Source organism: Gymnoscopelus braueri (genome assembly GCF_963280865.1).
Source record: "Gymnoscopelus braueri genome assembly, chromosome: 9".
Classification (NCBI taxonomy): Eukaryota; Metazoa; Chordata; class Actinopteri; order Myctophiformes; family Myctophidae; genus Gymnoscopelus; species Gymnoscopelus braueri.
This window is the reverse complement of record NC_137610.1, coordinates 34167081-34191716: the sequence shown is the minus strand read 5'-3', so window position 1 is coordinate 34191716 and position 24636 is coordinate 34167081. Positions and strand designations below refer to the sequence as shown.

Sequence of the window (24636 nt, the reverse complement as noted above, 5' to 3'; positions counted from 1 at the left end):
GTCGTAGCGTAGACTAGTCGCTTCTTTTGGGCTTGTTTTCATAGACCTGGTTGCTTGTTTCTCTCGCGTAACCTGGCAACGCTGGAGAGCATCCTTTCATTCATAAAGTGGTGTGGGCACTGGGCAGTTCTTTGGGGGTATCGCAAGGTTTCGTAATCTCACAGCAAAAAGCCGACAAACCTGCTCAGAAGAGAGCCAATGACAAGTGCCGGATGGGAGCTGTGTCGTAACAGCGGACCAATCGCCACTCAGTCCGGCCCGACCCACCCTTTTTCATAGAGAAATCCAATGAATGAGGCGGGGAGCCGTCTGTGAGTGACTTGTAAATGCGCCAAACGGTGGGGGGGTGTACGATGACGGACGGGGATCGCAGCCAATGACGTGCGGGGGAGGGTTCGTTTGACGGCTGCTAAGAGTAGGAGGTGGGCGGGGCCCTTAAAAACAGGCCAGACTAGTGTTGGTGAGTTGTGGGGAGTGTGTGATGCTACAACCTCCTTATAAAGGGACTGTCTCACATTGTGGCTTGGAAATTAGAGCCTAAAATTTGGAGGTCTCCACATACACGCGCAGAGTCACCGCTCCACCAGCTGCCATGCATTCGTCTAATATGATTGAGGACATGCTGCTCATGGCAGAGAAGCCTCTCTTCTGGGTCGGAACCTTCGCCATGGCCTATGTGGCGTTGTGTCTCATCTACAGACTGCTCTCAGGCGTTAGGATTTGGGTCTTGGGGAACGGGCAGCTTCTCAACCCAACGCTAGGCAAATGGGCAGGTGAGTTGGTTTATCAGCGACACTACATTTCATGTCACGAGGAGGAGGGAGGGCAGCTCAAAAAACTACTCGACGTCAAATCTCAAAATTATTGGGAAAAGTTAATGGGCAAAAGAAAAAAAGCGGCTTTCTGGACCATTTTGTGTCTTCATTCGTGGTGGGGGCGGTCTTACGTAATAGTCACAGGTAAGCAGACTGATTGGCGAGATAATGGCTCCTTATTAGCCCAATTAGTTTGCTTTGTTTCGTGTTTAAAAGCCGGACTGGCTCCAAAGAATATTGTTCACCCACATTTTTTCTTCTCGGTAGGACGGATGCCCTACATTGGGGGAGCCGTCAGCCAAATTGCGCAGGCTATGCGCACTTTGAAAGAGCAGTATAGCCTAATGTGTGTTAGTGTTACTGAAGCACATTCAGCCCAGCCGCATGATGTGGGCCAAACCTGCATGTCCAATTAAGACGTGACCTACATTTAGATTGAATTCCATGCTTTCCACCTCCACACCAATGCCGCATTCAACTGTTAGTTTACGCCACTTTATTTCTTTGTGATAATTCAGTAGTTTGGTGGTCGTCTATCTAAACATGTTTAAGTCTTGTTATATGGGGGCGGTAAGGGGGTTCTATGTTTGATCCCCCCCCTCAGATTTTCATGGTCTTTCAGAGTTATCTGCGTTATTATTAGACAAAGCTTCTGATGTTATTAACCGGGTCTGAAAATGTAGTCATTTTGGGGCACTTCAATCCAATTACAAGCGACGCGCTGTTAATTGTACCAGCATGTTCTGTTCTGAGGAGTCTGTCTGATCGGAGAGTCGCCCTGGTGAAGCTTGACCCACTTCTCTCTCCTCCGGTCTCTTCTCTGAGGAGAATGTACTGCTGTCTCCTCTCTGAGGAGGATCTACTCCTGCTGTTCTGTCTGTGTCGAGGAGACGCGCTCGGTTTCTTACTGCGCAATCCTCCACCGCTCCACGTTCCGCCTTTTGCATCTCAATCACCCCACCGTCCTTCACTACCTTTAATATCCAAAAACATCAATCAATAATTATTGTTAAATTAGCTTTCCCTCTCTTTCTTTCGGTTTTTGCTCCCAAAATCGGTCTGTGGGGATTTTTAGGTGTCCATCGTGGGGCGGGGGGGGGGGGCACACCGGTGAGTCATGCGCTTTTATTTTGCTCATTGCTTCATCGCTTAGTCATCCTTTTGTCACAGGAATTGTGAAGCCCCCCCCACCCCCTGCTTCCCTCCTATATGGTTATTCGATTAATTGAATACACAGGACCTCAATGGAAAAAAGCCCTAAGGCTTTCTTGGGTTTATCCTTTTAGCATCCTTTTGTATTGTACTGTAACTGATGCTTATTTTTGCAAACCGTTAATAAAGTATTCAATCAATCAAAGCTACGTCGTAGCTGAAAACGCCTCAAAGGAGACATTTGCTCTCTAATTTCTCAAGCCAAAGCCACCTCTTTGCAACTGTCTGTCTGTAAATGAATGGCTTATCTGAACACGTGCGCAGACATTTATTTTGAGCACTTGAACACTCAACTTTTGTTTTGTGGATTGGCCACTCCCTGAAGGTAACTGGTTTGTCTCGTCCTTCGTGCTGGACTGTCTGTTCATTCGGTTGCCTAACGACGGGTATCGTTTGACTGGCAGACCGGCGGCCCCTGACGGGTGGGGGAGCAGAGATGTGGCAAGGAGGCCGTCTCGGTTTACTTGGTTCACTTGGTTCTTGCTTCTGGTTTATCCTGATGTGCAGGTCTAGCCCGGGTGGCGCAATGCTGCGACCACACACGCATGCTTTTATTATGTAATAAGTGAGGTGGCATCGGTGACTTCATTTGGAGAGTGAAATGCATTGATTTAGACTAATATTGTATTGGCCTAACCAGGCGCGTATGGTGGGTTCTAACGTGGACCGGGCAAGATTCTTAATGACTCCCCCCTTCCCCCCGGCCCCCCACCCACTGCTTCGCGGGCATGTACGCGCGCGATTTTTTTGCTTAATTAATTCATTAAATGACCATAAAACAACATTAACAACACTCTACCCATCCCTCAGTGTGTTCCATCCTCAAATGTTTAAGTAAAAGTATCAAGGGTTAGAAAACTTTTTTTTCACATTTGAAAACTTGTGAAATAGGACCTTCTGCATAATGAGTAGCCTACTTTTACTTTTGGTACTTTAAATACATTTTGATACCAAAACGTTTCTACTTTTACTCAAGTACATTTTGAATACCTTACTTTTACTTGTAACAGAGTATTTTTACATCGCAGAATTGATACTTTTGTTTAAGTAAAACATTTGAGTACTTTTTCCACCACTGGCATTCAGTGCATGCAGTGACTGTTAGTGCACACAGGACGAGGGAGTCGAGGGACACAGCATAGCGACCCTTCATTTCAATAAGGGCAGAGGCAGAGCCAAAACCTGCAGAACATGTTTAGCACAGCCACAGAGATCATGACTTTTCATCTGATACTTTTGTCCCAGTACTGTACAGTTTGGGGCTGCTCATTATTGTTCAATAATTTAATAGGTTAAAGGTAGCCTACTTTAAGTGTTTAAAACTTTTTTTTCTTGAAAAAGTTAAAAGCTCTATATTCAGATTTATTAAATGAGGGGGGTTCATTTATGTTTAGACAAATACTGAACAAACACTATAGCAGTGGTTCTCAACCTTTTACCATTTAGCCATTTAGTTTGACTCTGTTCCACAGATAAATATTGGTGATCTACAAGCTCACAACGCCTTGCTCTTTGGGAGGCCTTGTGAGTTTGTAGAACTTGTGAACTTGTGGAACACTTTTTTTCTTAGCCCCTACATGGTTGACTTGATTGATTTTCATTTTAAGTGAGTGTTCTGCGGGAGTTGAAGTGGCATTTCAGGTTGACGTGTGTGTGTGCCACCTGCCTGATTCAGCCTGAAGTTAACCACTTGAATGTTATAATAGGCGAACATGTGGCAAAAGAAACTCCCAGATCTACACGCTCAAAATGCATCGCAATTTGACACATTGTAAACTTGTAGGCGTGTGTGTGTGTGTGTGTGTGGGGGGGGTAAAGTATAGACCCCTGGAGCACCACAGTCAACTAATGCGGTTTGTGGGGTAACGCTTAATATTTTATCTTCATATAATTGGTACTCATACTATATATGGAACCATTTTCATGCACTCACTCTGTATCTCAGAGCAGGAGAGTGGACAGTTCAGAACTTTCTTTTCTTTAATTGATTCAAGAACAATGGCTTCTATTTTACCATGCGAAGTAGTTGTTTCTATTGGCTTGGAATCTCCATCGATGTCATTGGTAGGCAAGTTTCTGATCTATCCACTGGAGCCCACCTCTGAGACAGAGGGAGGGAGTAGACTGAAATTGTCTAAAAGCATATTAGTGAAGATGAGGTTGAAAATGGGTGAAGTGCTCCTTTATTAGACAGTGGTGTTGAGCTGCAGCCTACCTGTTGTGACTACTAGTACTAGCTACACTGAGTGAAGTGTGCAGATACAGCTGCAGGATTTACTGAGGAACCCCTGTTGCCATAGAGTGGCGTTCCCTCAGTCCATGGGCCTCCTAGTGGCGGAGAATGGAACTGCAGTATGAGTCAAAGCGGCATCCCCACCAGTGTTTAATAGCTCACTGACTACTTAAAAAAAAGCCTCCCTGCAAACACTTGTTCTGAGGGCTTTAAGCTTGTCATAACGGAAGCAAGCATTTCACTGGAATATAAAGCATTTTCATTATTGAAACATACTGTAGATTTGATTGCTTGCTTTACAAGTAAGACTTTTCTGGTGTGTTTTCTTAACCTACCAATTTTTGACATTTGTAGTTTGTGGCTCAGTTTTGAGCAGGGCTTATTTGAAACCGCTTTTTGCGGTAATGCAGGAGAGCACTCCAGGTCTCCTCTTTTCCTCCTCTGCTCGTGCTAGTGTTTGAGAACATTTTCCTATCATGTAAGATGGCTGTGGCCATTCATGAAAACTGCACACGGTTTACAGACTGTTGGCTCACCCCTTCCAATAAAATTGATTTTTTTTTGGATTTGGCTGCAAAAGACAAACGCACACACTTGATTTTAAATTGGGCCAGACGTTGCTCTTTCCCCCCCCCCGACAACTTTGTTGACTCGTGTTGGGTGCCACTTGTACGCCAAGATGAGAAAGAATTCATGGTGTCATTGACTATTTTCATGACTAGATGCTGCAGTTCATTCATGGTAAAGGAACATGCAGACATGTGAATGAAACCTATTGCTGTGTGTGTAATGCAGGGTCTTTTCTCTAGGTGTGTGTACTGTGTATGAAACGTATTGCTATGTGTGTAATGCAGGGTATTTTCTCTAGGTGTGCGTGTAGAGATAGAGCAAGACCGCTGCCTTTCTTGTCATGAACATGCTCTAGGACACGTGCCAGAGCAAGGGATGCTGGGTAAAGAAGAAAGGGAGAAAAAAAATCTGCAGCTGCACACACACACACAGACACACACACACACACACACACACACACACACACACACACACGGTACTTTATTTCACTGTCTCTCATATCATTTTCTATCTCTTTTTGTTTCTTCACTGCTATAGCCCTCTTCCATCCTCTTTTATCCCCTTCTGTACTCTCCACTGTGTCACGAATCACAATTCATATATTTTTCCTGCTCTCTATTTCTATTCTCAGAGTATGGATGGGAAGTGTTCCATCGACCTGTCTTAAAAAAACAAAGACACAAATTTTCTTTGCTAAATATAGTATATCAGGCCTGAAAGAATGTAGAACTGAATTTACGTCTGGATCAATAAAGGTCCATAATTATGTACATGTACAGTAAATTAATCGGATGTCCATAATATTACTAATCATTAAAAAAGAGAATCTATCTATCATTCTTGTATTCACATTAGGCAACCTACAGTAACAACTTTAAATCCGTTATATCTAACATAACTTAAACGGACATCCCGGGCGCAGAAGTAGTTGGCTCGCTGGTGGTGCTGTAACAACACATTGACTTCACATACAGTCACCAACATATTTGGAAAGCCATGGTTTAAAGTGAGTGATTACAATGACGTCTTCTTCTCTTGGTTGTCGCCCAACTTGTCCGTCAAAAAGCTTTTTGTTCAGTGAGTGGTATCTGTTGACGGGTACCTCGCTCTAGGTATCGGTTTGCAGCTTTCGTGTAATGCAGTGGTTCCCAACTTGTGGGTCGGGGTCCCCACATGATTTTGGGGGGGGGGGTCCCTAGATGACAGTGAAGTGACAATTTAAGGACTTGTAGATCTGCTATTTTCACTATTTATCTGTGGAGCAGAGTAAAAAAAAAAAAGATGCCTCAACTCCTACAATTCCAAGTGCTTATCAGGGTTCAAATCAAATATGATTATTTTGGGGGGTCGCATTCAGGTTTCATATGTCCAATGTTTTTGGATAGGATGTTTATTGTCACTGTATTCAACATACAATGCCATTTCTTTTTAGTGCATCCACTTAAAATCAAATCAACAAAATGTTTTGTCTGTAGCCTCATATTGAGGCAGATGCACAGTGTACCACGTGTGTGTGTGTGGTCAGGGCGTTGTTTTGGGTTTGTGTAATCTATGGTGTTAGAAAATTATATAGAGGTTTGTTTTATTGTACTTTATTAACCGCCTTTATAGATTGTGTTCCGCCAGGGGCTATTCTTGGTCCCCTCCTTTTTGCTCTGTAAACCAAATCTCTTCACTGAAAATGGGCAATCTACATGGTCATAACACGTCGTGTAGATCTGCTTTTTTTTTGCTGAATGTTTGCCTATCTTCGCTAACATGCCCAGAATTGGGATGCTATGGTTCATGTGGTTAACACCCTGGAAAATAAGCTCCCAATAATTGACTTATTCACAACAGTCACATCCAATGCCTGATGAAGCTTACTTTAAATGCCTGAAATGTAGCATACATATTTCTCCTTTTTGCAGATACTACTTTATCCTGAACCTTCTTAAACATCCTGGGTTCGTGGGTTGTCTTTATGCATGCCTATGCATGCCTTTAGGTATGCAGGCCAGGGTATCTTTACGTATGCTATGTACTGTAGGTATCGGTTTCTAGCTTTCTTGGAATGGACACATTTATACATGCTTTTACAAGCTAGGTAGGTATCTTGACGTGTACTAGGTATGTGAGGTATATGGATGTTATAGCCAACGGTGCATGGCTATGTCAATCCACATTGTTCGTTCATTAGCTGGCATTTGTGAAATATCTTTAATCTCTTGTTGGAATGTAGTGTTCTCCATTTAACTTAAATTGGAACATGCAATGCAGTTGACACATTAGCATTATGGGTCTGTTGATGAGGAGTTGAAGGAGTAATCAATATTTTGTATAATTTGCAGAGAAACTGGGTGGTTAGGATATGAAATTAGATCAAAAGAACTGCTTGAGGATGTTTTGTCATGTGAAGCAGAGATAATATTTGAACCACTTACACCCTCTAGTCTCAGTAAACAGAGTTGGTGCAGTTTCTTCGATCTACTCTAACTCTTCACCAAAAATAGCTGATCTGCAAGTGTTGACACACACCTGACTCCAATACAAGTAAGGTAGAAGGCGAGGAGGGAAGAGATGGCTGCATCTTTAATGTCCTCTTTAAAACCCACCTTATTTCTCCCGGAGTAGTTGGGGTGATGTAAACCATTGATTTTTCTTTATAGAAAAAAAACCGAGGCATGTGACTTGAGTGAGGCTATTTTTTGCCTTGTGCCCAAAAATAGATTATTTCTATCTTAGGCAGTTCTTAAGTACGTTTCTCTCTATCTGACCCCCCTCCCAGCATCCTTATTTCTTCTCCCTCGCCCAATCAAGCTGTGTCGACTTTCATTTTGCCCATGTGACTTTGCTCTGTGTGTGTGTGTGTGTGTGTAGAGAGGAGGGGGATTGGCGTTGGATCTTCTGCTGCAACCCTCCTGATACCCTCTTTCTTTTTCTCTGTGGTGGGAGGGGCCCTTGGTTGACAGTGGAGTGAGGGGTGCGACAGATTACATAACCGTACATAACGAGCAGGGGGCATGCGAGGTCCGCAGTCCCTCCTCACTGAGAATCTTAATTGGAGAGTGATGGAGGGAGAAGAAGGGTGTTGCAATTTGTATTTAAAAAAAAAATCTTTTAACACTAATTTGTAATTTAGTTGAGCCTGCCAATAGAACCGGCTGACAAGCGTGTGGAGAAAATAAAATAACAAATATTAAACAATATTTAAGGAAAAAGTGTCTTGCGGTGTGTTGGCTGGTCTGTGTGGTCTCTATAGGTGGAGATGTGAGGAAGGATGCAGCAAGGAGTTAGCTGTTGTCGTGGTGATGCGCTGTGTGTGCGTGTGTGTGTGGTTGCTAGTGGTGGGCTTGTTGGTATTCAGGTGCTGCGGCAAGCAGGCAGCTCCCAGACGATGCAGTGCAGGCTCTTGGCTATTTTTACTCCACTTGCTGCTTTTTTTAGACCTTTGGAATAGTGAGCTAGGCAGTGGCAGGGACTGCTCCACTGCTAGGGAGGGATGGAGAGAGGGAGAGAATAGAGATAGAAGGTGGGGGGGGGGTGAGTACTTCTGGGCTCCACTGCATGTTGCACATGCGCCCCCTTCTGGCCATTTGTAGAGCTAGTTTGTCACTCAACTGCTGTAAATGAAGGAAATCATGTTCACCCCGAAAAGCGGCTGGTGATGAATGGAAATGCAAAGAGTGGCTGTGATACTCTGGTAGTTTTGTGAAACAAGCATACCGTATATACACACGCATGCACACAAACTACATGCAGATGCAGTGAAATATAATCTGTATACAGTGACTTAAACCTCTCTTTTTTGCACTCACATGTGGTACCCTGTCTAGCTCACCATCCTCCACCTTTCATTGTCAGAGTGTGCGTGAGCGTCAGTACACTGCTGTTGCTCACGTGCTTGCTTGCGTAGCCCCCTTTTTTACAGGCTGTGTGTGTGTCTTACAGACATAATGCGCTGCTCACGTGAGGGGAATTAAATCCTGCTGGGGTACGGTGTGTGTGTGTGTGTGTGTGTGCGTGCGCGTGTGTTTTAACAATGGGGATATTTGGACACAGTGTTCTTTTGGAGTGCATTACAGGGAATGTTGAATGGGGGATTTTCCTTTTTCCATTCTGCCTCCATTTATTGCCACTGTTGCTATTTGAAACTGTCATATTCTGTGCAATATTTGTCATAGATGACTTGAATGGATACATATTCCATTTCTACCAAACATCCAATCCAGAGGCATCAGAATGTGTCCTACAAACTCAGATTTGTTTTAGCTTGCACTTTTAGATTGGCTTTATATTTATTCAACCTGTAGAGAGCCACCAACCAATTTCAATCATCTGTATGTCCCAAGTTAACTTGCCCAATTAAAAAGGGTAAGGGACTCTTTTGGTTCCATCAGTGTTAAATTAACACTGGGGATTTCACTGTGTACCAAAGCCCCCACCCCCCTTCCCTGCTCCTTCCCTCCCACTCTAAAGTTATTGAGAAAACTGTGGCATTATGTAATGGGAAGATGGGCAGTATTCATTCATAAGTACATCATGCAGATTTGTGTGTTTGAGGGGGTAGGGGGTGGGGCTGAAATCTTAACATTAGAAAATGGCAATTGGAAAGTGTAGAAGAGATGCATGACGTTTTGAATCAATAAGCTCAATTCTTCAGTTGGTCAAGTGTTCAAAGTGTTTTTCTTGATCTGGTTTTCAATCTCTTTCCCTGATATTAAGGTCCTCTTCATTTGGATTTTTATCTCTTTCACTGATTTAAGACCCCCTCACTCCATCTCTGTGAGAATGTCTTCCTATTGCACATCTCACCCCCCCCCCCTTTTTTTTTACCATCTCTTGTTCGTGCTCTTTTTGCTGCCGGTCATGCATGGTGTGACTTACTGTACGAGTTGTGAACAAAATGCATACGTGCGCAGTCGCACGCAAACGCAGCTTGTAAATATTTGCGTGCAGCAGCTCCACATTCTTCTCATCCAGGTTCAAATGGTGAAGTACTGAGTCTGTTCACATGCATTCTTGGAGGTTGTACAGCATGTGCATACATGCACAATGCACATATATTCTTTGAGGTGGTTGAGTACGCACTCCAGTTTATAAACACGCACTCAATTGAACTGAACTAGCCAAGTGTCATGAGAAAGCAAATGTAAGCCGTATATAATTATTATGCCAAAAATACCTGATCTGCAATCTCACTTATTTTTGTGACTCATTGTAATTTGCTATTTTTGAAAATATATTAAAAAAATGAATTGGCCTAAAATGTGGACATCTAATCATGTCTCAGCCATCAATCAAGAGTCACGTCCCAGGCCAAAATGTACATCAGAAGAAATTAAATTTATTTTGAAATATAAATGTGAAATATGTGTTTTTTTGTTCCTGCTTGCATATAGTAATATAATATTACATGTAGTTCAGGGTCATTGGCATGAAATGTTGTCAGTCAAGTGCAGCCGGTCTCTCAGTTTACTGTATGGTTTATCTTCTGTTTCTGCTCTGCTTGTTCCATCAGTTTGAGGTGTCATTTCCTTGTTGAAAGATGCATCTCCGAAAGATAAATCTCGGAAAGAATGCAGGCCAACCTGCAGAGCTGTCATAAACCATTCAAAACTAATTGGTCTTGGGGCCTACGGCTAGGCTGGGGTCCCACTGAAACTTGTTGCCATAAGCATTCAGATCTTGGAATGTAATGCCAGATTTTATCACATGGTGTGGGACACTGTTGCACAAGTATAAATCATGCTTTAATGGGGAATTTCACTTAAAAACCCATCTGGGGTAATTTCCGTCTACACAGGCTTTTGTGTGCACCCCATATAGAAGGTTGCTTGATTCAGTAATAGATTTGATCGGACACTAAACTCCACGAGTATAAGCCCATTGAAAACACTCATCCCTGCTTCTGGTGACTGATATTGTACTTCTGTTAAATGAGACCTCTATTATTTTTAGAAGTAATTTAATTATGTTCATATTTTATGTAATAACTTTTTGGAAAATGAAGGTCTGCCCATAAGGACGATATCAGTCACCAGAAGCAGGGACGTGTGTTTTCAATGAGTAACTATTTACTAGTACTACTATAGGATAATGGGGTGTGTCTGATCAAATTAATTAATATCGCCATCGCATGACGTTGTTGTGTGCTGACGAGAATGGTTTGGTAGCAGTAACCGTTATATTATGGATATGAGCTGATAATAAGGTAACATCTCAGAATAGACAGTATACAGCTATTTGACATGGTCATTGTACTTCTGTTTTAACCACTTGACTTAACCCATTTATACCTCAGGGAAACCCCTATTCGTTGTTATACCTTTCAATCCGGAAACCCCTTTTTGTAACATTAGCTGTCAACATATTTATTTTTGAATTAAAATCAGAAGTATTTCAGAAAACTTAGGTCAGGATTTAGAAGGCGTTTTTAGAATCGGCCTCAGGTCTAAATGGGTTAAAGGAGTTGTTCACCCCAAAAAATACTTATTTTCTATGAAGGCGTTGAATTCATGGATATGTTTTAGTTTTTGTCGCATTCCTAAGCCAATCATTTGAAACTCTGTACGAGACTTTCCGGTCATCAAATTATTGGCTCAGGAATGCGACAAAAAAAAAAATGAATTCAAGGCTTCATGGGGTGTGTAATTCATAGAAAATAAGTAAATTTTTGTGAGTGAACTACTACTTTAAACCCTATTGACCGGGGTCTATATACGCAGCCCCCTCCTTTTTTCCCTCTACATAAAATCTCTTCACTGAAAATGGCCGATCTACAAGCTCACAACGCGACACATGAGCTTGTATATTTGTGAGCTTGTATTTTTGACATTATTGCTGAATGGTTGCCTATTATGACACAGATTCGGGACTCTAGGGTTCATCTGGTTAAGCATGGTTATGCCTATGAGATTCTAGAGCTTAAATTAAATCTCTGCTTCACTCTCTCTGCTGTGCCCCACCATCTGCAGGCTGAGCCAGGTTTGGTACAGCCCACTTCCCATTGAGTCTTTTGTGGCATGGAGCATTTCATTCTTAACATGGGGGGAGGAGGAGGACGTTTAAATATAACCAAGGCTCTTTTTTTAAAACTTTTTGACTTTGTGCTGCTGATGCTCTTGCCCCTCTCGTTCTCCCACTGCCACTGTCGTTCTCCTTCACTCAGTCGTTCGCTCTCTTCACTCCTGTTCTATTTTTAGATGCCCTTAGGATCCCTCCTCCACCCCACCCGCCTCCTTCTCTCTCCCCTCTCCATGTACGTCATCACCCCCCCCCCCCCTTCTATTTCTCTCTGTCCCCCCTGCCTCCCTCTCCACTTCTCTGCCGGAGAATGGCTCCCATCCATATTAATCTTTGATTGAGCCTGGCGAGCGTGATGCACTTGTGCATGTGATGAACTTGTGCATTCCATGCAGGGCATGCATGCCCCCCTCCCATTCCCTTCCCTTGTTTTCCATCAATTCTCTTTTCCTCCTTCAACCATGCATCTCTATCCACCCAACATCTCTGTCATTCAGTTCACTCACTCACGCAGTCAGTAGGGGCTGGGGTTGACGACCAGCTCTGGTTTAAAAATAGTTCTCTCTTGAACATTTCTCTCTCTCGATAGAACATCTCTTCTCCCTTTGCCCAGCTGCTACACCATCTCCCCCCCCCACCCCCCCTGTTTTAGTTGTTTTACTCTGCTATCTGTAGCCTCAAAGCAGCCACATGCAAACCTAATACAATAATTAATAATGCAGTAGATGACTTGAATACATGTGGATGATGTATTAACAACACAACTTATTATGGTATGTGTTTGTGGAGCTACTTGGTAGCGTAGTGAATGCTGAGGTCTGTCTGAGCCTAGAAAACGATCGCTGTCTTTGCTCTAACTCGATCCAAATCATCTGTTCCAACGTAATCTACACCATCTCCTCATCTCCTTCTTCTATACTCTCTGTTTGCTCCGATGCCTTTGTAGTGACAATCCAGCTTGATTTAACATCTCCATTCATGTAGATTTGGTATTGTTGATCAACCACTATCTGTGCCATCTCTGGTCCAACACTCCCTGTCAATCGGAGATCTCCACCTACCAATACATCTGGGGACATCAAAATCCAAAGTAGTTGCTAGAACAGCTGTGAACGGCCACTAAAATCCTAAAGCTTTGTAAACCAATCGTATCACCGCCCCAATATGAAGGACCACCCTAAAGACTTTGGATTGCAGTTGTTTTCTAAAACTCTTTCTGCAACAAAGACTATATTGTCTTCAATCTCTCTAGTTGAGTGAACCGTGTAGAGAATGATATGAGTCTATACCGTTGCAGCTTTTGTACTGTAATAGTCAAAATGGTGGAGCATAATGTTATGTGCTGGAATATACTGTAGGTAACTGCTCTGAATTTGTGGCTCCATCATGACAACAAGTTAAGTTGTATTAGTTGGTTTGTTTGTATGTTGTTACCAGCTGTACGTTGGCAATGCGTTGCGAGTTTGTAATCTGTTTTTGCCAAATGTTCTCCTATGACATTCCCAGGGTTCAAGCCTAACCTAAAACCTTAACAAGTGTGCATAAATATTTTTGCCCATGGCAGTTTCATTTCATTTCAAAATGTTCTTTCTTAATACAGTTCTCTTTCCTTGGTAACGTTGCTGGTTATTCTCATGGATTGTTACACTTGTTAGAGAGATCCACAATGAACCCCTTTGACGACTGTAAAGACATATTTTATAACATCAGTGGACTGAGTTGAAAATTATATGATTGGACTTTTGCATGTGTGACTGAAAAGTTCTGAAATACAAGTGTTGAAAAGAGAACGCATATATGAACAGAATCCTGACCCCCCCCTCTTTTCTCTCTTTAGTTGTAACGGGAGCCACAGATGGAATCGGGAAATCCTACGCAGAGGAGGTGAGGCACCAAGACCCCGTTTTATTTAATTTCCGTCATGTAGAAGCTCAGTGACCAACACACACTCCACTTTAGTCACATGGCACAGTATGTGAATGGACCTATTAATCAATACGTGTGCACACACCCCCACACGAACAAGCACCATTCACAACACATTCGCAATATATTATACACGCACACACCTGACAGAACTGTTTTAACTACTTGAACCCTACAATGTATACTTAGTTGACCAGGCTCCCTAAGGGCTCTATACTTGGTCTGCCCCTTTCCCCCCTCTACACCAAATCCTTGCCGAGTATAGCCGTTCTACCATCTCACAATGTTGCAACGCGAAAAGTTATGAACTTATAGATCCATTCTACCTTCATTCACAGAGGCACAGTTCATAGATAGGTTTTTGCCAAATTTTCACCCCAGAATAGGGCTGCTAGGGTTTATATGGTTACAAGAGTGTAATTCTGAATGTATGAATCCATGTGGAGTGTGGGATTAAAACAAACTTTAACAAATAAAGATGTATAGATAACTCAGTGACTGGGTGTCTGAAAGAGACTAGAACTGTCACATACTGTATGGTATTGTATGGCCTACATCAATGTCTTTGTTAATATTAACCACTTAAACCCTCTACTTAGTGAAATTGACCCAAGTTCTGACCTCTGTACTTGGTCTGCTCTTGTTTCCCTTTGCACCAAATCTCTTCGCCAGATCTAAGCTCACGCGTTGTGAGCTTGTAGATCTGCTATTTCTGGCCCCAGAATAAGGGGTGCTAGGGTTCAAGTGGTTAACAAACCTGCTCTGTGGTAAATCCATCTATGTCAACTGGGCAAAAGTTCTAGAAATGTGAATGTGGTAAACCAATGTACAGTAGACTACATTGTTGTGACGTCTAACGCCACCACACAACCCTGTGATGTATCGATTGGTAAACCTACATAATGTCAATGTAGTGAATCATAGTACAGTAGACTTCATGGTCGTGGTGTCTACCCCCACCACAACCATGATGTGATCTAACCATGTACTGTATACTATAAACCAATGTGTGTTGTAAACCAATGTAGACGCCAAGGCTGTTGTGTTTACCACAACCATGTGATCTAAAAGGATGTGTGTCCGTTACTGAACAGTGTTCTCTTGTGTGCAGCTGGCCCGTCGAGGATTTGCCATGATGCTGATCAGCCGCTCCCAGGACAAGCTAGATGACGTGGCCAAGTCACTCGGTAAGTGTGTGTGTGTGTGTGCCGTCATGGAACGTCTCTCAGGGTTGAGAGGATATTAATTGGGGGGGGGATTAGGATGTGTGTCACACAGCAGTTTTTCCCTAAATTTATTGCATTAGAGGTTTAATGTATTTCTTTTTAAGACTTAATTGTGCCATGCCAGGATAGAGCTAATGTTAGCAGTGCGAGAGAAGGGGGGAGGAGTGACATAGGACGAATCGTGAGACGGATTGAAAGCTGTGACGTCACTGAGGTCTGTGCCAAGGTGGTATGTGATCCAACTGGCTGAGCCAGCCAACAGGATACCCGCCGTGATGGATATAAACTGGACTCCTCCAGGTGGTTCCTCTTGTGATGTTACAATAATGTCTGTCTTGCAGACCTTGTGGCATAAAAAAGGTTGGGCAAGGGATGTTTGATTCAGAAAGGGGAGTTTTTAGTTGAAGTCAGCCTACATATTATAAAGCATAAGGCTTTTTCCCCTTTTTTTTCTGGAGGTCTCATCTGTTCTCCCTTTATACAAATCCTTCCAGGGGGTCCCCAGCTAAATTGGTTAATATAGCATCACAATAGTTTTAACCACTTTAAACATATTTTGTACTGGCTATTCAAAAATAGTAGATCTACAAGCTCACACTGTCACTTTGTGATGCACTGTGTACATCTGCTATATTTGAAGTTTTTAAGTGTTGCATTTCTTTAAATAATATAGAATTCTTTAACACAAATCTTCTCTTCTGTGTGTTCCTGTCACAAAATATTTTCAGCTGGGGGGGGGGCATATGAATTTGGGGGTCCTTGTAATGAAAAAGTTTGAGAACCACTGTTGTAATGTACATGAGAGATGCATGTTGGGATTGCCCCCCCCCCATCTTGTGTTTGCTCTGACAACGAGCTCCCACAGTGCAATTTTGCCTGTCGTGCCTCAGGTCTAGGCGGAGGGGGGCTGATGGGTATAGTCACGAGCATGGGCGCAGTGTGCCAAAACCCTGGCACTCCTCCCTCACAGTGAGCCTGGCAAAACTGTTAGCCCTCCCTCATAAGCCAATCCACCATACTGACGATTCGCGCACAGTTGAAAATTTGACCTTTTACCATTTGACCAAGTTCCATCATTGTTTATGATCACTTAAATCATTAACGGCTCTGCATGTCTGTAGAACCATCGTCCCTCCGAATGGCAAGAACATAAGTCTTTAATGTTTAGCATCTTGTCAAAGCTGTATATCAGAAATGGCTTCGCAATCAACGGTAGAGTGAAATTAAGCATAATGTTGTAGTTAATTTAAGTAGGCTAGTCATCGCACGTAATCTTGTAACACCCCAAACTTTGAAACCTTCCAGTTCCTACCTGTAATTTCTTTGTCAACTTAGGGTGATGGCATGTCACTGTCACGATTAGCTGGTTCGTGTCACTGTCAGGATTAGCTGGTTCGTGACCACATGAACTTGGCAACAACCTCAGTTAATCACCAATCTGACAACCTGTCTTTAAACATGTGTGCATTTCTTTTAGCTTTCAATTATCACCTCGGTTTCTTTTTTCTTAATTGATTCATGTGGTACTGATATCTAAATATAGACTCATGAATTGGATGTTCACTTATAGTTCTAACATACCCCTCCCTTCTTTTGTTCTTTCTTTCTCCCACTCTGGTCCTTTTTTTATTTTTATCTTTATCTGCTGTACCTCTTTGTCTGCGTACATACTGACACACAGCTATTCTTTAGCTGCTGCTATTCTTTAGCCGAGGCACATCCCAAGAATTTTACTCTCATAACTCCTCTCTACCGCCCATTACACAAACCAGTCTTTGGACAATAAATTCTAATTGCAGCATGCACGTCATACACGGGGAAGAGAAGGAGAGGAGAGGGGAACTAGAGAAGGGGGTTCTTGGTTGATTGTTTGGTCCATAATGCCCCCTCCTGGTAGAATTTGGTAGTGATGCAATCTTTGTGCTCTATTAAATGGATTTTTTCTTAGGGTATGTAGGTTTGTTTGGCCGTGTAATGTGCTTGTATGTTGTGCAGGTGATGACGGGTAACGTCACAAAGAGGTTTGGAGGTGAGAGGCCTTAGCCGTCTCTTACAAAAATACATGATTTTAAAAGCAAGTTGTATCCAAGCCTTGCGACAGTTCTTTCCTCTCACATTTTGCATGTTTTTTCACCCATGCAAAAACTCATGTTTATAGGTTTCTCTTTTATATATTCTTGGGATATTATTTATTCCATTCTTCCTTCATTCACAGAGGCACAGTTCAATATCGAGACAAAGACTATCGCTGCAGACTTTGGCAGGACAGACATCTACCAAAAGATCGAAGCTGGGCTGGCTGGCTTGGAGATTGGCGTTTTAGGTAAGAAGAACTGAATCCCCCTACCTTTTACTCCCTGGCATAGTATGGTACATTTAATATGGTGTATGTTTTCTGGATAGGATGGAAATGCATGAATACATTTTGAATATGATATTACAGTATCTAAGGCCTAGATGTGGTGTCCGGTTGGGTTTCACAGGGTGAATTGAGTAACTTAAATAGACATGTTTATGAGGGAACTTTAACCAACAATGGATTCTTGGTGCCTGATATTTCTTGTGTGACTGGTATGTACAATGTACAAACTACACATCACACGAAAGCCCACACCCTGCATACCAGTGTAAATTAACCTTGGCTTATTTTCCAAGCTGTCATGGCTATGACATGTTGACACAAGGCCAGCACCGGAATTTGAAAAGGTTTAAAATGCTGCTTTACATTTGGTATGTTGCTGTATTTATTGTCCACGAGGAAAGTATTTCTGAAGATGACTGTTTGGAAAGAGTACGGTAGACATATATCACTATATCTCTGGAGTTGGCATGCTTTGGTGCTGATGGCAAAGTGCTTAGATTCGATATTTAAATTATTTGGGGGTGCAAACCCTGCCTGCACCAACATCTCTTTTCTTACTCCTGAGATGGGAGTGATTACAGTACTTTTGATTGATGAAGTTTCAAGAAACCCACAAAGTTGTATGAAATGTATTCACACAGGCAGAAAAGCAGACGGGCACAGTTGCTATACCCTGTCACTTGTTGCATGCCGGCAGGGTAGCAAAGTACAAACTTTTTTAATAGTACTTTAGTGTAAGTGAGTTCCCAGTATATTCTGAATACAACATTGAATAGAATTTCAGTTGTCTTGTTGAGTCTAGACTGCTTATTTTTTAATTGTTGAATCAAACGGTACAAAAACACTTTGTCCTTTGCCTGATGTGCTTTGCTTTCTCCAATGAGTTGTAAGGCGTGGTTGTGCCTTGTAGGGTAAAATGCTTTTGCTGCCACCTATCGGACAGAAAAACTTTACTCAATTGCATCTCATCATAACACATTTCTTGTGTCTTTCAACAGTCAACAATGTTGGTGTGTCATACCCCTATCCTGAGTACTTTCTCCACATCCCAGATTTGGACGATGTGAGTTTTATTCTTCTTAATTAATGTATGGGCTGTTAACTTGATCTCTAGATTTGTTTTGTAATGTTTGTAGAGTGAGGTGTAATGCCCAATTTCGTATGCCATTTCTGAAATTTAAGCATTATACCTAGTCACTCTACAAACATATATACATGTGTAGATTTTTGTCTTGAGGGTAGGATTAGGGATAGACCTACATCATTCCACGTCGCTGAACTTAATCCAATTTGTGACATGGCTTTAAGTAGGGGTGTCGGAAAAAATCGATTCGATAATCGCGATTCTACTGTTGGACGATTCAGAATCGATTTATCTTTTTTTTTTTTAATCGAAAAAAAATAAATAAAAGATTGATCTTGGATTTACCTTTGTGTGTTTACATTATTATCAGTTGATAAAACCTTTACAATTATAAAAGCTACATACATGTACTCTGTTCTCATGCCAGCAGATTGGAGTAGATCCTGAAATCCTATGTTTTGAATCAAGAATCGTTTTGAATCGAGAATCGTTCGATTTTGAATCGAGAATTGTGTGTTTTGAAAAAAACGATAAAAATCGGAATCGTGACCCCAAGAATCGGAATCGAATCGATTCGTGAGATAGCAGACGATTCACAGCCCTAGCTTTAAGGCAGAACAGACAATCATTTCACCTAGAGTTAAAATGCAAAGTATATTTGCAAACTTAACAGCTTAAGCTGATTTTCTTTTATTTTTACTTGATCCTTTGCAAGTGGGCAGGCAGGCCCATTGCCAGGAATTCTGGACCCCATGACACAGATAAAACATATCCTGATGATGCCATTACAGTCTTATTTATACTAATTTGAACGACGGCGTCCTACGCCGAGCTAAAAGCTGTGAGCTTGTAGACTGGCGCAGCAAAACGTTGTGCAATAAAATATAAATCGAGCTTAAGAATGGATTGTTTTCAATGTATGCTTCCCTACTACTGTACGTGTTCTGCAAAAGGCTCATTGTTTCAAAACTTGGCTAAAATGAGAATCTTTCAGCTAGAACACCAACCTATCTGCACGTTCTCTTTGCTTTTCAGTTCATCACAAACATGATCAACGTCAACATGACCTCAGTGTGCCAGGTACGTTTCTCTACATTGCAACACTGCTCACCTGGTACTTCTGCTTGTCCATTCTACTAGGAATGGACCTGCATTGACTAGGGGTCACTGAGGACCAGGCTTTTTGGAACCACTGTAGACCAAAGACTTGATGCCCATTGCCCGTTGGTGTATCTTTCTCTGAAGTATTTTTGAGACATGGTGTATTTAGCTCTGCACATTGATAAAGTTTTAATCATTTGTCAACTGACTACTTAAAGGGACCTTTCCAATTTGTGTGTGTGTGTGTGTGTGTGTGTGTTTGTAGCCTTACGGGTTGGGTGGACTGAGGGCCTTGTTTTAAGCTAATCTCTGTATTAAAAAAAATTGAATGAAGTGACACATTTTCTTACAATTCTGCCCCAGAATTGTAGGTATGCCATGAACAGAATTCATACATCTTCTAAATGTTTACAAGCAACGTTTTAGAGCTAGAATCCTCACGGGCCCTACAGTCTATGTGACAAATTGCAAAGATAAGCCTGAGAGTGAAATGGGGGTTATGGGGTTAACACAAAAGATTTTAACTGCTACCTGCAATGCTGCCGTCCGTTTCTCTCCGTACTTTCTTACCTCTCCGTTCCTCTTCTTTTTCCTTCTGCTGTCTCTACTGCCGCGCTCTCTGCAGTCAGTCGGTGGTTCCCAAAGCAACAGTGAGCTACACCAACGCTGTCTGAACCCACCTCCCACGCACTCTCATTCTGTCTCTCATTCTTTGACTCTCTCTGTGGTTCTGTCTGTCATTCTGTTTTCTCTACACATTAAAATCGTCAGTGTTAGTTTAGCTCTGAGGATTTAACACTGAGGATCCTTATGGATCCATTTGTATTGTGTAATTATTTCTGTCGTCTTCTGCTTTCGTCGTCTTTTGTTCTCGCATCTTTTTTTGTCTCTTCTCTTACATGGTACACAGCAAAATCATGAGTGTTAATTTAATCGGGTCATGGGTGTGTACAATTGTGCAGGGGTCCATTTTTACAGTCAAACTTGTATTCAATCCCCCCCATCTTTCTGTGTTGATAGATGACTCGCTTGGTGCTTCCCAGAATGTCGGAGAGGTGAGTGTGAATGAGATTCCTCCAATGTTTTTGAGTTTTAACATGACTGCCATTCATCAGACACAGCAGAGAATGCAAAAGCCTCTTGTTTTTCCAAGAACATTAACTGTGTTCTGACACCTGTTAAGGTGATCTCTCTTAAAAAAGAAAAGGGAGAAAAATTCTCTCTCTCTCCGTCCTTTGTTCACACTGCTGACAACCTTTCAATTCACACAAAGTGCACTCCCGCCCGATTGGCTGCATCGATCCCATGTGTTTTCCCGCCGGCCAATGGGAGTGCAGGCACATTTGGTGCCGTGTGAGACTGGCGTGTCACTCCACTACATCACTGCAGCAACAGGCTGCCATGGCAACACACACGACACATGTGCAATATTATTCCATTGGTGTGAGCTGAGGAAGACATACAAGCATTGCACATACTATATACTGTACTGTATGTAGTACATGATTAGTTCAGTCGTGTTTGTTCCACACAGTCATTTTCCACATGGGCATACTGGTGTGAATATTACTGTGTGTGGAAGAGTACTACGTATATTGTACATTACCGTTTGTGCATGTATGTCTATTTGCTGCATGTTAGTACTGCAGTGTATATGCATGCACTGGAGAGTGTACGTGCTACACAGTAAAATCCTCAGTGTTAATTTATCCATTTGTAACTCTGAGAGAGTACATTATGTAATTTGTACACTAGAGTTAAATTAACACACGTTACTGTGTACGTTGTATGTTTGCTTGTTGGTCAGTTTGCCATGTTGGCCCATGTGCTGTGAAAATGTTGGAAACAATCTGCACTGAACAGCAGAGTTGATAATCGATATGCTCCTAAATGTGTTGGGTTTTCTTTCTTCCATAGATTCAAAGGAGTGATTCTCAACATCTCTTCTGCCAGTGGCATGTACCCTGTCCCCCTGCTGACTGTGTACTCTTCTACAAAGGTGTGTGTGTGTGTGTGTGTGTTGTATTGTATTCTTGGCCGAAGTAGGCCCTCTTTAGTGAGATTTTCTCAAACATGTCTTTTCTCTCTGTTTTCAGGCCTTTGTGGATTTCTTCTCTTGTGGTCTGCAGGAGGAGTATAGACGTCGGGGCATCATTATCCAGGTCAGTCTGCACACTGTTTTTAGACCTGCTAGTGTTTTTAGCCCTGCTAGTGAGAGCACAGGGCTCTATGGATGACGATGTCAGACAGTTCAAACCACTTTGTTACGGTTGGGTGTAAGGAGCAGGGTCCGGGACCCCCAGGGGATCCTCAGACTTGTTTGAAAAACAAAACATGATGAACAGGGGAGAAACCAGATTGTAAATTATTAGTTTCGTTATAAATTGTTTCATTAAGGAAAATGATACTGTTCTAAAACTTAAGCAAGCTTGTTTGTTGCAGTAAGCAGTGCATTTGTGGACCAGAGGACATGAATTTCACCATAGTGTTAAGGAACAAGTTGGAACTTGTATACTGTACCATACATGGATACCATGCATAGGAAAAGACCCCCATCTGCTGGTCAGATTGGGTATATCCGCCCTAGTTGTTACATTCCATAAGAATAATGTTTCAAATATCTGGTCGCGAGGTAGATTGTAATATGTCTTCAAGACAATTGGACAGCCTCCAAAAGAGGCATAATGTGGCAACCTAGTTGCTCGACATCTTGCCACATAGACATACAGTAAACTGTCCTTGTTAGAGCATTTACTGTATTCTGTCTGGTTTGTGACCTGTGTCATATATTATCCCTTCTCTCTACCGCCTCTTTCCTGTCATTCTTGACTGTATTGCTCAATAAGACTGTTTAAAACCAATTATCTCTTTGAGTTCAGCTTGTTAACGGCACCCATTTGTCTCCTCCTCTCTCTCTGCAGAGCGTTCTGCCTTTCTTCGTGGCCACTAAGATGACCCGCATCAGGAAGCCCACCCTGGACAAGCCCACCCCAGAGCGCTATGTAGCGGCCGAGCTGGCCACTGTGGGCCTACAGAGCCAGACCAACGGATACTTCCCTCACGCTGTCATGGTAGGCTCAATAATATTGCTACACCGCTGCTGTTACTGAGACCTAATGCATGGCTATGGCTTTGTTCAGACTGCAGGCAAATCCCTTGATCTTTAGGACTGACTTTCCATGCTGTTATTTGCAAGTGATCGGATTTGTATATTCAGACGTCTTCGACCTATGTGCTTGATTTATACTACTGTGTTGTACTGTTCATACATTGTAAATAACTCTGTATAAATCAATGTGTACCCCCCTTCCCCATCTCTCCTCAGGGTTGGGTGACTACTAGGCTGGTTCCTAGCAGCCTCGTCATCTTCCTGGGGGCAAGGATGAACCGTATTACACGGACTGGCTACCTCAACAGAAGGAAACTCAGAGCAGCACAGAAGAACGGAACAAGTCTGAAGTCTGAATTGAAGACTGAATAAAAGAAGATGAGGCTTCCCAATCTGCCATCTTTGTCTTGGAATCTGGAGTTTCTGGCTAGAAAGGAAATGTTTGTGTGTGTGCCTGTGTGATATTATTCTCTAGGAATTTCACCTCTGTGCCTTAAATAAAATTGCGTGTTTGCACATTATGTTTGCAACCTCCATTCAGGTGTAATTTGGCCTGGTGTGCAGTAGGGCTTCCGCAATTTGCTATAGCCAAAATGGCTGCTTAAAGGAAGGCACAAGGTGAAATGATATCATCCTCTCAGCAAAAGGGAATACAGTTTTTCCTGTTTAACTGAAGGACTTACTTAAACGGATACCTGTGTGATTTCTATTTGCTCTGCTGTTGTAAGCAGTAGTAAAGTGGTGGCGGGCAAATGACTTTTATTATTATTTTTTATAACAGCCACATTCACATCTTGCGGGTGGGGGGAGGCATGACCAACAACTGAAGGCTATTTGGATATAAAAGCTCTATGGGTTAAGTCCATTGTTTGGCAGAGTACGATGCCTATATTAATCTGTTCCTTAACCAGGGATATAGACGCACTGCCTCATCACACATCAATACCAGTATGAACAGTATTAAGACACCCTGGTAAAAAAAATATTAATACCAGTATGACCAGTAGTAATATTCCACTCCAACATTAGATTGCAACTTGGCATAATGAATGCATATTTGTAAATGGCCTTCAGTTGACTGGCATGGCCCTCCCGCCACCCCCAAAATGCAAGTGTGGCTGTTATAAAATAAATTATTATGAAACTGTTTTGTATTTTCTGACTATACCAAAGACCTTTAAATGACATGCAATAACATCTATGTACACAGCCTAGTTTTCTGTTATTAATGTGTGCCAAAGATCTCTGTATGAATTGTTTTGGCCGGTGTGCACCGGAATTATTTTATCTGGGCAGCTAAGGTGCCTTATGAAAGTTTCAGGTGCAACTCTACCGTGTATTGGAGTATCAAGAATCGTTTTGAATGTGGAATGCAATGTGCCAATAACTTGTTTCTATGTTTGTTAATAAATAGCGAAATAGCGCTTTACAAAAATTGTATGTGTGATCTGTATATATAATGGGATGTCCAGGGGTGGTGAGGTGGCTAGTGGATTCTTACCCCTGAGATTCACACAATTATAGCCACCTCCCTCCCACCCACTCACAAAGGGCATTTATAAATCTCACCCATCCACTAATATAGTTAGACCACACACTTGCACATGACCAAAGGCTTGGTCTAAATGCACCTTCACCAGATTTAGATGTTTGGCTGCTCTAGGTAAGAGCATCTGCTTAATGCCTAAACTGTAGGTACAGAGTGGTACCAGTGCCTGATCTGAGAGGGAAGCATGTGTGTATTTGAAGCATCTCTGTCTTCATTTTATGCTTCTTATCAAGGAATCTTACTTTGACATAACGGAGGCTAAGTTACCGTACACATAGTTTGAGTTCTGTGTGTGGCTGTGTGCACATGTATAATTATTATTTCGATGAATTGAGTACAAAGGACCCCAATGGAAACGAGCCATAGTGCTTTCTTGGGTTTAAAATCCTCTTAACAGACCTTGTATTGAACTGTACTTCCCTGTGCTTGTCTTTGCAAACTGTT

At 42.2% G+C, this 24636-nt stretch overlaps 1 protein-coding gene across 1 annotated transcript; it reads left to right on the top strand.

Moving 5' to 3' along the window:
* Positions 1–462: 462 nt before the first annotated feature.
* Positions 463–24095, top strand: hsd17b12a (hydroxysteroid (17-beta) dehydrogenase 12a). Its single transcript, XM_080437145.1, has 11 exons — positions 463–773; positions 13673–13719; positions 14873–14948; positions 17203–17310; positions 18348–18412; positions 19469–19513; positions 20555–20589; positions 21452–21533; positions 21631–21696; positions 22456–22605; positions 22860–24095. The coding sequence occupies exons 1-11, from the start codon at positions 593–595 to the stop codon at positions 23013–23015; spliced, it is 1011 nt and encodes a 336-aa protein (XP_080293271.1). The 5' UTR covers positions 463–592; the 3' UTR covers positions 23016–24095.
* The last annotated feature ends 541 nt before the right edge of the window (positions 24096–24636 follow it).